This window comes from Montipora foliosa, chromosome 13 (assembly GCF_036669935.1).
Source record: "Montipora foliosa isolate CH-2021 chromosome 13, ASM3666993v2, whole genome shotgun sequence".
NCBI classification, from domain to species: domain Eukaryota; kingdom Metazoa; phylum Cnidaria; class Anthozoa; order Scleractinia; family Acroporidae; genus Montipora; species Montipora foliosa.
Window position 1 is genome coordinate 13566489 of NC_090881.1, and position 15000 is coordinate 13581488.

At 41.4% G+C, this 15000-nt stretch overlaps 1 protein-coding gene across 1 annotated transcript in view; it reads left to right on the forward strand.

The window, feature by feature from the left end:
* Positions 1–14264, forward strand: part of LOC137981738 (lysophosphatidic acid receptor 3-like) — a 20462-nt gene extending 6198 nt beyond the window's left edge. Inside the window, exon 2 of the mRNA XM_068828796.1 lies at positions 13314–14264. Within this exon, the coding sequence (XP_068684897.1) occupies positions 13314–14264 (951 nt within the window). The remainder of the gene's footprint in view (positions 1–13313) is intronic.
* The last annotated feature ends 736 nt before the right edge of the window (positions 14265–15000 follow it).

Below are 15000 nucleotides of genomic sequence, written 5' to 3' on the forward strand. Positions count from 1 at the left end.
AAGTCTCTAATAATAATAATAATAATGATAATAATAATAATAATAATAATAATGATGATGATGATGATGATGATGATGATGATGATGATGATGATGATGATGATGATGATGATGATGATGATAATAATAATGCTTGGATGACTGATTGGAAGAAATTGCCCACACATATCATTGCTGGGGTGAATGAGCTGTTTCAGCAAATGTTACCAATAAAGATCTACCAAAAGGGCAAAACAGCGCTTGAGGCCGGGCAGAACGTCCTTTGTCGGATGTGGGGCAAAACTCACAGGAGCAAGCAGGGTTGCACAGTCGGTTAGTGCGCGGCCTTGGTGCTTAAGGTCCTGAGTTCGATCCCCGGATCTCACATCCTTGTTTCGACTTCTTTCCTTTCAGTGTAGCCTAAGTAGCTTTAAATACCCTTAACACGGAGCACTGATGGAAAGAGGGGGGTAAAATGAGCGCACCGTCGGCTTCCTGGGAGAGTACTCTATAGAGAGTAAAGGAACTTCCGACGATAAATAACGCGTGTGCCTTTACCTTTACCTTTACCTCAAGAAACCCAAGCGCATGTTTTTCAGGGTGCAGTAAACTGGCTCAATCAAAGTACCTTGTACGTCATGATGTAACACTTACGATTCTCTTTTACGACATGCTGAAAGACCTGGACTTGGTGACGACGGTACCACCATGGTACTCGCTGGAAAAACCGAAGCCATTTTGAGAGAATGATAACGGAAAGGCGTACTGGGACGTCCCAGTATTCGCAGAGAACGTAGAAGTCAGGAACAACAGGATCGACGAAAAAGTTATCAACATCGAGTAAACAACTTGTTAACGAATTTGCTGCCTTTTTTCATGAGAAGATATCTAAGATGCGGTGTAGTTTGCCTCATGATTCAGAATCTATAATTAACCCAACACCTGACCTCTTCTGCTGTCAATCGGAATTTACAGATTTTTGTACTGTAAATACTAATGACATCAGAAAATATTTAGTTTCATCTGGCGTTAAGACCTGTGATCTAGATCCGTTACCCTCCATCTTACTAATAGAATGTCTAGATACATTGTTACCTGTCATTAAAAGAATCGTCAACCTGTCACTAACAACGGGAAACGTACCGCGCCACTTTAAAGATGCAATGGTGAGACCCAAGCTTAAAAGACCTCTCTCGACCATCAACTGTTCTCTCATTTTCGACCTATCTCTAATTTGAAACTGTTGTCTAAGGTCACCGAGAAAGCTGTAGCCTGCCAACTTACTAACTACCTCAATGCTAATGGACTTCAAGAAAGGTTACAATCTGCCTATAAAGTGGCTCATAGTACAGAAACCGCTCTCTTAAAAGTGCAGTCAGATATTTTTAGTGCAATTGATAAACAGGAAAGTGTTCTTCTCTCATTACTTGACTTATCAGCCGCCTTTGACACGGTCGACCATGTCATCTTGTTAAGTCGACTAAACACTCGATATGGCATCAAGGGAAATGCTCTCCATAAGTTTGCATCCTATCTAAAAGATCGTAAACAGTTTATCCAAGTGGAAAATACCAGATCATCCTTTGTTGAGCTGCAATGGGGAGTGCCGCAAGGATCAGTACTGGGTCCAATTCTTTACACCCTATATAAGGCCCCTCTTGGTGACATAATTTGAAAACATGGCCTTCAGTTCCATCTGTATGCTGATGACTGCCAAATTTATGTGTCATTTAAGTCAGGTTGTATTGAAGAATCTGCTGCTCTGTTGAAAATGGAGGCCTGTGCAAATGAGATCTATGCATGGATGGCATGTAATAAGCTTAAACTCAATCGCGATAAGACTGAGATTTTAGTTATACATGCCAAACACCGCCCGCGCCCACCAATATGTGATATCAAAATAGCTGGTATTAGGGTAGTTTCAACTGAGTCAGCTAGAATTATAGGAGTAATGTTTAATGATGTTATGAATCATGAGCATCAAGTTCAAAATATTTGTAAAGTAGCTTTCTTTCACATACGCAATCTATCTAAAACTCAGGAAATGTCTCACTCAGAAAGATACCGAAACGTTAGCTCATGCTTTTGTAACATCCCAGCTGGACAAATGCAATTCATTGCTGGCTTGGCTGCCATAATATTTATTAGATATGGTTCAGTGCGTACAAAATGCTGCGGCGCGCCTCGTCTCCTGGACTCGCAAATATGACCGAATCACGCCAGTCCTTGAAGAGCTTCACTGGCTACCTGTAAAACAACGTATAATGTTTTAAATATTACTATTTACTTATAAGGCCCTGAATGCTTTAGCACCACAATACATATCTGATCTTCTAGTACAACATAAACCACCTAGAGCTTTGCGTTCTTCTGATAGGAAACGGTTACAAGTTCCTCAATTCAAGCTTAAGACTTACGGAGGCAGATCGTTTAGTTATATAGCTCCATATTTGTGGAACCAGCTTCCAGACGCCATACGGCAAGCACCGTCGCTTGCAACATTTAAATGCAACCTAAGACTTATCTGTTTGATCAAGTTTTTAGTTAGTTATTAGGTTTTGTTTGCTTAATACTTTAGTCTTTTTTAGTCTCTTTTATCTTATTTCTCTATTTACATAGCTGTACAGCGCTCTGAACTCTAGCATGGGCGCTATAAAAGTCTTATATTATTATTATTATTATTATTATAATTATTATTATTATTATTATTATTATAATGCTGCACCATAATCAAGGTTATAATAATATTATTACAAACAGTTTGATCAAATGCGAATTGCAACATGAATAAATACAATTAAAAAGAAATAATAAAATATTATAACACTAACAGTCATAAATAAGGCTAATGAATACTAAATAAAATCCAAGTATGGGGACTAGCACGATGCATACATTAAAATAAAGTTGTAATGAAATAAGAACAAAGCAAGCTAAGATCAGTCTGACTAAGGTGCTAAAATGCTAAAGTGCGCTTTAAGGTGGCGTTTCAAATCGTTTATACCGCTCTTGCTTTGCGGCTCTTCTGGGAGAGAGTTCCTCAGTCTAGCAGCTGTGACTGCGAAAGCCCTGTCACGTAGCTATAGAGTCTTTCTTGTGATTCCATTCGGCATGCAAAGCAGAACTTGATTTGAAGATCTCAAACAGTAACGATTTTCTTTGATCACTCCTAACTCCCTAAGGTAGTTGGGTGCAGACCCATGTATTACTTTGAAGGTTAAGAGGCAAATATTAAAGTCAATTCGATATCGCACAGGCAACCAGTCAGTATTGCTGTATGAAGCAGAATCATGGCGGACAACCAAGGCATCTATGAAGCAGATCCAGACTTTTATAAAACAGTGCTTACGTAGAATCCTAAGAATTCAATGACCAGAAATCATAATTAATGAGAACTTACGGGCAAGGGTGCAGCAAACTCCAGTGGAAGAGGATATCCGACGAAGCAGATGGGGATGGCTTGGCCATACGCTACGCAAGCCACCTAGTAGCATTGGCCTTCGAGCCCTGAACTGGAACCCCCAAGGTCAACGAAAGAGAGAGAGACCACGGAACACCTGGCGACGGGAGCTTGGAAAGGATGTTAAGAGGACTGGACACACATGGAAACGGCTTGAAAGGTTAGCGCAGGACAGAGGAGACTGGCGAGTCATTGTTGGTGGCCTATGCTTCGGGATGAGCAAAGGGCCAAAGTAAGTCAGTAAGTACCAGTTCAGGCTAAAAATCCACGTTGTGATACGGCAGAACTTTGGCAGTCTGAAAATTATACGCGCCGCAGTGTTTTGTAAGCGCTGAATTTTACCTAGCTGCTTAGCAGGCAGACCGTATAACAAACTTTTGAAATAGTCGATCCGTTTGGTGAAAGAAGCGTGCAATAGTTACGCGCATATCTATTGCGACAAGTACTTCCGTATGCTCCTTAGGTTATAAAGATGAAAATATGCTAAAATTCTGTACTACATAGTTTGTTAACGTGCTTGTTCATGGTGAGTTCCGAATCCAATTGTGCACCAAGTTTTTGTACAGCAGAAAAAGCTAAGGACACTTTAGATGTGCTAGCCATGAGAGAGACAAGCTCAACCTTGCGTAACTGTCGGCGCGACCCAACAAGTAAGTTTTGGTTTTGTCATCGTTGAGCATTAATTTATCGGAAATCATCCAGTCTCTGATCTCCGCGATGCAGTTCGTCGTAGCAGAGATAGCCTCATCAGAGCCAAAGGTTGCATTAGGACGGGACGATAGATATAGCTGGGTGGCGTCAGCGTAGCAATGCACCTCCGGTAGATGGGCGTTGGTGATGTCAAAAAGTTTGGTTGTATACAAACTGAACAGAAGGGGCCTAACACAAGACCCCTGGGACACGCCATGGCGAAGCTCAAACCCATCTGAGAACACACCATTGACGATTACTCGCTGACTAGGCTTGGCAAGGTACGAACGCAACTAATCTAATGTAGTACCGCTCACTCTATACTTTGAGTGCAAATGATCAACCAAAATTTGATGACAGTTAGTGTCAAAGGCGGCGCTAAGGTCGACTAGCAACAGCAAAGTCACGTGCGGATTAATCATGCTCATAAGGAGGTCATTCTTGACTTTTAGAAGAGCAGTTTTGGTACTGTGATACTTTTTGTAGGCAGAATGAAGTTTGGACTTAAGTCCCTGGTCCACAACATGCTGCATTAACTGGTGAGCGGCTACTCGCTGTGAAATCTTGGACACAAAGGGAAATTTACTTAAGAGGCGAAAATTCTTGAACGCAATCTCCAGTCCAGCCTTTTTAAGAGCAGGTAGCGCTAGTGCCTCCTTCCATACGCTTGCATATTGCCCAGTTCCAAACGAGAGACTTTTCATAGATGTAATAGCAGGGAGGGGAACATCCACCAACTGTGCAAAAACTAAAGATGGTATGGGATCAAGAGGACAAGACTTGATTGGCGCCTAAGCAATCAGCGCTTGAACTTCCTCCTGAGATAGAGGTTTGAAGGAAGTAAGCTGGGACATAACAGCAGGCTGTATCGTGGGCGTACTATTTGTTGTCAGCGGGGCATGCGCAGCTAAAACCTCAATTCCCGTTAGAATCAGGTGAGCATTCTCAATTTTCGGTTTATCAAGGAATTCAAGGCTAACATCAGGCGGGAGGGATTCATTACATGGTTCACTCAGCAGAGTCTTAACAGACTGGAACACTTTAGCCTGCTCCTTGCTGTTATGACTGTTATGACTGGTGAAGTCAGTATTTCCTCCGTGCGGTGGACATCACGTAATTATGGCGATTTATTGCATTCTCGTCCAGGACGTGGCCTTTCGTTACCATCTCAGCAGACCAGAAATTTCGACTTCCACCTGTGTTCCCTTGGCATAGAGCCTTGCTAGTGCCTTAAGCTACTGTGGTGTCACCAGGGAAGTACGAGAGGACCACATTCCATAATTTCGTCTAGCTCTCCTTGATAAGGAGTCCGCCTAGCTGTGAAACTTCCCAGGCCGTTGTTTAATTTCATAGTCATATTCATGGAGACGCTCAAGCTAACAAATCACCTGACCTTAATTGGAATCAACAATCTTAACAAGTGATGATCAGTCTACAGACGGAATTTCCTCCTAAGCAAATAGTTACTTAAATGGTCAGCCTAAGTCCCTAAGACCAGCATCTCCAACCGAGTTGTGCAATAGTTCTTGTCATGGTCGTTCAGGGCGCGAAGACCATAGAAATTACTCGCTCGGTGCCACTAGGCTGTAACTGGGACAGAACGGCCCCAATACTCAGATGTTAGCAGACAGCGGCGGTGTCCAAGGTGAAGGTTCCACCACCAGGGCTAAAACCTGGAAAAACCAGTACTTGTGAATTAACCAGTAGGCGCTTTAGCTCCTCAAATGGTGATGCTTCTTTCTCCTGCCAGCGACATGACACATTCTCCCTTTTGTAGACGCTCTGCAATAATGGAAAACCCAAGGAGAATCAGGAACCTTTACAGCTCTTTAAGATTCAGGGGCACTGACCAAGTCAAACCAGCGTTACCTTTCTCTGGGGCAGTCTTTATACCCACTGGAGTCAGAACATGGCCCAAGAAGGTAAAATTACTTTTTAGAAACTGGTAATTGGTTGGCTTTAGCTTCAAACCAGCAACCTTTATTCGGTCAAAGACCATTCACAGACAGTAGACGAGGTCTTCATTATACATGAAACCCAGATTGTCATCTAAATACTTTAGATAGTGAGTGTAAGTTAGTCCTCTGAGCGCAAGGCTCGCTATTGGGGAAAACTAGCTGGGCCCTTTGCCAACTCAAGTGCCATCACTCTTCACTGAAAATTGTCCATGATGAGTTGAGAACACAGTTTTAGGTCTATCCTCCTTTTCGACTTGCATCTGCCAATACCCGAGACCCCCCCCCCTCCCCTCTCCCCCCAAGGCGAAATCTCTCTACGGCCACTGAACACACTGACCGTCGCCCTGTGCCTATCAATATGCACATCCCCTCCATGAATTATCAGCCCGGTAGGATAGATCTCCGACTCTGATATTGGTGAAAGTATATGGTCGTCAGCAGATGTATCGTTATCTACCCTAGAGGCCACATTACACTGGTAATGGGGTGGTATTCAGCAATAGGTATACTGGAACACATTTGTAGGGACCGGTCTGAGAAGTTGGCGAGTTTATCCCTCGAATTTAATTAAAGAACAAGACGCATTAATTCTGGTTTATTAATAATAATAATAATAATAATAATAATAATAATATACCGTTTATTTGCCACATTGCAGAATTAACTGAATAAAAGGGCTAAAAATTTACAGTCAATTAATAATTAAAACTACTACTACTACTACTACTACTACTATAAAAACAACAAAAATATCTTATTAACTACCGTATTTACATATCTACATATTCACTATTGAATGAGACAAAAGCAACCTGAACGCTGGGTCCGGCAACAACTCTTATCACCATAAACAATATTTTTATTGTTGTAGCCGGACCGCAGGTTGTAACTATGTCCATTAGTTGCTATTTTCGGTATGAGGAAGTTAATGGAGTGGTCATTTTGAGACATCTTCCGAATTTATTTACAGCAGAGCTGAGTTCGTCTTTCTTTCAGGCTGCTAAGGTTGGTAATATTAAGGGCATCTAAATAACTGTGGCATTGATAGATAATATGTAGAGCCCTTTTTTGAATTAATTCCAGCTTATTTGAAAAAAATTCAGGAATATCTTGCCAGACTTGCACGCCGTATTCTAATATAGGTCTTATTGTTGTCAGGTAAACTTTGAGGATTCCATCTCTATTAACATTAACTCTTTTAAGAATCCTTAGAGAATACAGGCGCTTCGAGGCTTTTTTCGATATGTATTCAATATGCTCTCTCCACTTTAATTCATTATTGATAATAATACCGAGTAGTTTATAAGTTGTTAAACATTCAACTGTGTTATTACCTAGGACAATTGGTCTTGTAGTAAAATTATCATTTTGCATGAAGTTAATTAACATTTCTTCACACTTTTTCGGATCTAATTTCATATTATGTTCTATAGAAAACTTGTGAATGTCATTGACAGCTTCGTTCAGTAAGCTAATACCATTCCTTGGTCACATTTACAATGCCGTGGTATCATCAACGAATTTAATCCTCAAATGCCATCCAGGCAAAAGATTGTTGGTCATCACAGCGAACAAAATCACACCCAGTTTCGTCCCTTGCGGAATACCTCCACTGGGTTATTTCCAATCAGACAGGGAGTTTCCAATCCTTACAGCCTGCGATCTCTCCGTCAAAAAGGCCCGAATCCAGTTAATTCACACACTGTCTATATCGAAACACGCAAACTCCCTGAGAAGAATGGAATGATCACCAGGTCGAAACCCTTTGAGTAATCACAAAAGAATATTCTAGCTCCACAGTTCCCGCTATCTGTTGCCTCATGTATCGCCTGTAGGATATAAATCAAGGCGTTCGTGGTGGATTGCCCCTCCCTTGCTTACTGACGTGGGTCAAGATTTTCCGAAATTTGCGCGACAAGCCTGCTGCGCGCAAACCCTTCCATGACTTTGGCAAGGGTGCAGGTCAGAAAGATAGGTCTCAAGTCAGTTTGAATTTCTTGTGGCGGGGGATTTATTATGGATCGCTTCAGCAGATCAGGTACATAGCCCTCCCTGAGTGAGCAGTTATAAATGTCCATAATTAGCGGGGCAAGTTTAGGTGCGAATTCCTTTAAGACCCTATTCGGTATCATATCAGGGCCAATTGCTTTCCCAACGTTTAGGCTTGATAAAGAATCCTGCACGTCCCTGACACTTAATAGGAGGCCAGGGGGGACCTGTTGATTGGTTACTCCGGTGAGGGTCAATGGAACAAAGTTTGATGTCAGACTAATAAAGTGGTCGTTCACCATATTAGGTAGAGCCTTAGTGTGTGGACAGTTTTCACCTACGAATTGATGGAACCATTGCTGTTGTATATACTGACCTGTCAATAACTTGATTTGTTTCCACCATTTTTTTAGATCCGTCTGCTCAATGATGGCAATAATCGTATTTTGCCGACTTTATTTCCCATTGAAGTTTATTCCTCAAAAGCCTATAGGAAGCGGAATCTTTCCCGTCAAGGGTGAATGCAGTTTGCCGCTTTTTAATCAGCATCTTGATTCTCTTCGTTGTCCAAGTTCTATCAGTTGGGTGAATTCTAGTTGATTTCCATGGAAGATAAGTGTCGACTGCATTTTTGATGTGAAACTTCTTTTTGCGTGATTCTGCCGAAGACAACTGCCACCAGTCCTTGTTAGTCAACCAACGCCCAAACGTGCGCCACGCACTGTCCCGTAAATCGCGCACTGTCACCTTCTTGATTGCATGTGAATGCGTGCTACTTGTTATTGGTTTTGCTAAAATCGTAAAATGATCACTCCTCGCTATCTTTGGTAGTTGAAACAGTTGAAAAATGGCGGAACTATTCGTAAGAAACAAATCTAGGGTTCCTGTATCTCTGGTCTTAAATTTTACGATTTGTTTAAGATTATTTGACTGCGTCAAGTCCTTTGGTTCGAGACCCGTTGACAGGAAGTCAAAATCCCCGGCAATCACAACCAGTGCATTAGGTTGTTTCATAAGTAGGCTGTTCAAATTTGATCGAATATAGTTGGACAAAACAACGTTCTCGGGTTGTCCATTAGCTCTTGAATGGTAAAAGGATTATTGACGAAAGCCACAGAGACTTCACATCTGTCTGCTCACATTGAGATAATCGAGTGCACGGAATGGTTTGTCTGAGATAAATACAGACCCCTCCACCAGGCGCAGACGTACGATCGTTTCTAAAAAGGTTGTATCCTGGTATAGCCACCGCAGAGACTGGAATTTGCGGTGACAACCAAGACTCTGAGACACAAACAGCGTCGGCATTGTTACATTCAGCGACGTATTGCACCTCATCGACCTTATGGCTTAGAGATCGTAGGTTCGCAGTTAAGATGACAAGGATCCTATAGGTCTTCTGGTAGGGAATCCTCTTTAGAGCAGATCTGTCGATGGTCCTCTGAGTAGGTCTTTTATTGTTATTTTCAATGGAGCGTAAAGTATTTCTTGAAGGTATCTGGCAAAGATTATAATGCCTCTCTTAACTTTGTCTTCCAGCTCGAACTCCTCGTTTTCGCCGTGCTATTCCCAAGTCAGAAAGGTAGTTCTTGACAACCCGGGGCAGTACTGATGCACATGACTTCAAGGAAAGTAGATATTGCGAAGAATAAACAATCGGTTCTGCGTTTTGGAAATTTGCATAACCGCCTGCAGATGAAATTATGCAGTTTTGATTTCTCCGTAATCGTTCTTAGATTCCCCAGACTATCCCTTTAGGTCTAGGTATCGTGCAAGATTTCAGGGCTTTCTGTGTTCCGGTCATATCTACACTCCAACCGGGTCTTACAACTTGTTCTGTTCCTGGTGCAACTTCCACATCAGCTCACCCTATGAACCATTAATTTAGTGCAACCTTAGCTGAGTATCTTATTGCAAATTCAGCATCACCAACTGTGAATGTCCCTGTGTCATACTGTATTTGACAGCCAAAATGTTGGAAAGTCTGATCCTCATATGCAATCAAAGGGTAAGCCTTTAAAAATCATGACCAGCCAGGAATTATCAATATTTCTAAGGCGAAATCTCCGCACGGTCACTAAAACACTGGCCGTCTGCCCCGTGTCTAGCAATATGCACATCCCCCTTTGATTCGTAATCCCGTCGGGTAGATCCCCCAATGTGATAATGTTGAAAGTATATGGTCGTCAGCAGATATATCATTGCCTACCCCTGGGCAACATATATAGGTGTCATAGGGACTGCCTGGCCCGTAGCAGGCCGTACGCTCCATTTCCCCTTTTAGCAGATAAACACAAGTTTCCCAATGCAGCGTACCGTTCCTTTGAACAGGTGCCTTTCTTTGCAAAGATATAATTCACTTGTCCATCAATATTCTTATTCATCAACTAGGGCTTTTGTGCTCGATGTCAGTGTTCCATCAAGAGACCGCTTTGATTGGTTCTCTCTGCCTAAATTTTCTTTAGCTACATATTTTTACCAACCAATAAGAATGGCATGTATCTCGTACTGATGTCACACGAAGTGTACTTGCACTTCAATTCAATGGTACCAGGAGGTCATCAAGGGGAACTTCTATCTCCACTAATTCCTTGAGTCAACCCTTTCCCGAGTAAATTTACTTACAGGAGCAGTTTTTTCCCGCGAAATGATATTTTTCCTTAAAGCTGAGATAGCTCTGTTTTGATTGGCTTTTGCAACAGTGGGCGTATAGAATCTCCCAAGGGAGGCATTCTATAAATTAAAATTTAAATATTTGAGCAAGAGCCGATACAACGAAGATTTCATTTAGTAATGAATTATATTTTGGTTGGAAATTATTTTCCAAACAGGGATTTGATTTCAATTCGTATGGCCAGGGAAGCTTTTTATTTCAAAATTCAGGACAATTGATCCCAACGGTCTAAATATCCGCAAAGAAACATATACAAAACATGGACCCTGGTCCTTGGACCACCCATGTAGACCCCGGCCCATGGACTAACCCTGTGAAAAGCCTCTCATTTTGTAAATTTAACACTTTTACAACTAGAAAAAGCTCTAGATTTTCGCACTTGTCTAGACAATTTAAGTACGATTCCGTGGCAAGGAGCGAAGAAGTCCCATACTAAACCTGCCAGACCATTTTTACAGACCGATCTATTTTAGACTACCTTTCTGCAGTAATGCTAGTTCCAGTTAAGTGACGTCAAGTTACTCTCTTGTGAATGGTTATCAGGGTCCTCCGGGAGTCTTATTCGCGGGAAATTCGATCCAAAAAAAATCGCGCTCTCTCATTCATCGAGTCGTTCACCGGAACAAATGAGTCTAGCAAACTGACTTGCTTGCAACCGAGTGGCTTCATAGCTCAGTGGGTAGAGCTTTGTACCCGATCGCACCGTGTCTACCTTTGGAGACACCTGATTTTTCCAGAGGTCTACAAGGGACAATTGCTTAAATTGTCCATATAACTGCGAGGATCACTTCTCTCTTCTGTCCAATAGGCTAGTCCATGGACTGGGTTCATGAAGGGGTCGTAGCGAACGAGTGAAATATTGTTGAACACTCGAAGAGAAATTTTGTACTTCCGCATGGCCACGTAATATCATCTATCTAACTTGTGGCGGGAAGGCCAATCACAAAGCTATAAATGTGTACTTTGGGATTTGAAAACAAGGTTAATAAAATGTTTAATATATCTATTAGGCGTCAAATCGCACAGGAGTCAAACAGACTGTGCTGTAGAATACAGCATTCTTATTGTGTCAATGGTAGCCCAAAATTTTGTAAAAAAAAAGGTCTCAGTTGCATTTGTGCGTTAACAACGTTTGACTTATTTGGTCGTTTCACAGCTTAAATGCTAGAATAAAGATGAAGAACCTAAAATTGGTCCAATGTTAAGACATGGTCTTAAAAGTTCTCAAGCTAGGTTTAAATAAACTGCCCAAGACGAAAACTAGATGTGTTAAGTGTACTCGCACTTCCATTCAACGGCACATTGACCGTAGAGGTAATCACGAGCACCCAAGACTGAAGTGCCCATTTACTCTCAATTGCAAAAGAAAAATATGGTGACTACAAAATAATGATAATATACATAAAATTTGGGTTTATCAACGGAGTTGATAATGTAATTGGCCACCGTACAGAGCTTTTAGAATCTCTCTACGGTGGCCAATTTACATTATCAACTCCGTTGATAAAACCAAATTTTTGTATACTACTTCCCCACGGACATAGCACCACAGTTTCTTTAGAAACTACCACCTTCATATATAAAAGAATAGACATAGGTTATTATAAATTACAAATCACGCTTCCGAATTCTGCGTTATCCAGCACTCGCATTTGATTGGTAATCTTTGAACTTCTTTAATAATCGACCAATCAGAATGCTTGGCTTGTTACCTCCTTGGAACAAAATGACCTATTTTCTGTATGGCGTTACCTGAACACTGCAAATCTCGCAACCAATCAGAATCAGTAGATTTTTCCAAATACATTTAACATTTATTCCACGAGGTCGCGTTGGATATGAGAGGACAGAGAGGTATAATCATGTCATATCCAACAAGTGCGAGTGGAATAATTGCTTTATCAAAGCACCCCCCCCCCCCTTCCTTCCCTCCCCCATATATGACGCCGAGTCTGGGAATCGAACCCCGGCCACATTGGTGTGAGGCGGGTGCTGCGACATCCACTTCAGGCCGCTATTGTTTCTCTTCATTGCTGGCGCGTTCCTTGACTATATTAGGTACAGTAGGTGTATGAACTGATAGCCTGTGTCCAGAGAGCCAATGAAAATGCTGGAAATCTGATATCCGGCGCATTTCAGTTTTTAATAATATGTACTTATTCACTTAGTAGGATGGCCAAACGGGAAAATATTTGGTCCGAGGTCCATGGCGTACTGACCGAGCGCCATGATCGAGGGCCAAATGTTTTCCTGTTCGGCCCGACCTAAAGATATTGGCTGTTTACACTATTCAAATAAATAAGTTGGATGTTTTAAAGCGAAGAAATACTCTAAAATCGCACCGCACGGAGCAGTACGTGTTCCTAGCAGGGTCGTACGGCTTTTCCAGCCCTGTTCGCGTTAATGTGTACGGCCCTCATACGGGAATTTTGTTAATAGTTTTACAATTAAGCATGCGCGCGGCTGCACGGGCGATATGATAATATTAGTTATTTAACAATACAATTATTTGCGAATGCAATGTTATCCTGATATTCTAACTTTGTTTTTTTTTTTCACCTAGATGAGCAATGACTCTGATCCACCGAACAGAACGTTCAATTTTGAGTTTTTTCCTTCATCCGTGTGCATTACCTTGCTGACGGTACTTGGCATTGAGGCTAATGCTATAGTGACACTGAATGCCCTTGCAATCATTGTTTTCCTGAAAGAACAAAGATTTCACAAGAGTAGCATTTACCTGACGATCAGCCTGGCAGTTGCAGACATGTTTAATGTATCCAATTTGATCTTCTCTATTTTTTCTCTGGGAAACTACTGTAACATTTGGACGATTAACTACCTGTCTAATCCAATTGAGATTACAGGAGCTCTATTCGTATACTTTCCATCAGTCTCACTAACAAACCTTACTGCTATTTCTTTGGAACGAGTGCACGCAACTTTTCGTCCATTCATGCATCGCCTCATCAAAAAGAAGATGCTTGGAGCAGCTGTTGTGGCTGTTTGGCTTATTGCTGCCGTGTTTACATTCATCATTTCGTTACGGATTCAGTTCGATGTCATTTGGTTTAACGTGGAGCCGGAGGCAGGTGGATACTTAACATTCCTATTCTGTTGCCCTTTTGTTATCCTTGTTTCTTACACGTCCATCGCTATTAAATTTTACTGTGGAACTCGTCCTCAGCATCATGGTGCAATCAGTAGAGAAAGAAAACTGACCAAGACACTGTTCATTGTAACAGTTGTATCGTTGATACTATTGCTTCCAGCTATGATTGTCAACTCACTGGTTCATGTTTCTCCACGGCTATGGGAGAGTTTTGAAACCAAATCTCATAAAACAAGGTGGCTTGCACTGTATTCTGTAAACTTAATATATTGTGCAAACTCTTTCATAAATCCATTGCTATATGCATATAAAATGCCAGAGTTCAAAAGAGCTCTGCTTTTATTATTGCGTTGTAGACTTCGCTCCGAGCCAGTTCATGTTTTATCTCTTAATAACCTGTAAAGTTTTTAGAGAAATATCAGAAATTTTGAAAGCTGCTAAAACTGAAAAAAAATTACTCAATTATAGTCGGGGGTGATTTTAATGTCATACTTGACCCTGACTTAAACGGACGGGGCGGGAATAACAAAAAGAAAGACTCCGCAAAATTAGTTGAAGACATGTACCTTGAATGATATCCGGTTGATATCTGGCGTATTAAGAATCCCACTGCATCACGATTTACTTGGCGTCCAAAAAACTCGGGTTGTCCAGAGACGTTTAGACTATTGGCTTATAAGCGATAGTTTGCAAGATGAGATAATTTCAGCAGAGACCAAAACGTCAATAAAAACAGACCATTTGGCAATAACCCTTCCTATTAATGGGATAGATTATTCTGAGAGAGGGCCAAATTTCTGGAAATTCAATTCGAACTCGGTCTGCTGTGAACTTTTATCTGCTGAATATGCGAATTGGTTAGAGGAATTTAAAGAGGTTCAGGATAAGCGCGTTTTAAGCGATTTAATTAAATACAAAATAAGGCAGCGAACAATCACATACAGTAAGGTTAAAGCCCGTGAAAGAAGAGCGAAACTGCAAAAGGTGGAAGATAAGCTGAAGGAATGTACAAAAAATGTGCTGACATGAAGACTATTTCCTCTTTTATAAATGATCTCACCGATGTTCCATATTTAGCGGAGGAGAAGAGGAATGTTTGCGAGGGTACCCTTGGATATAAGGAATGTTACAACGTATT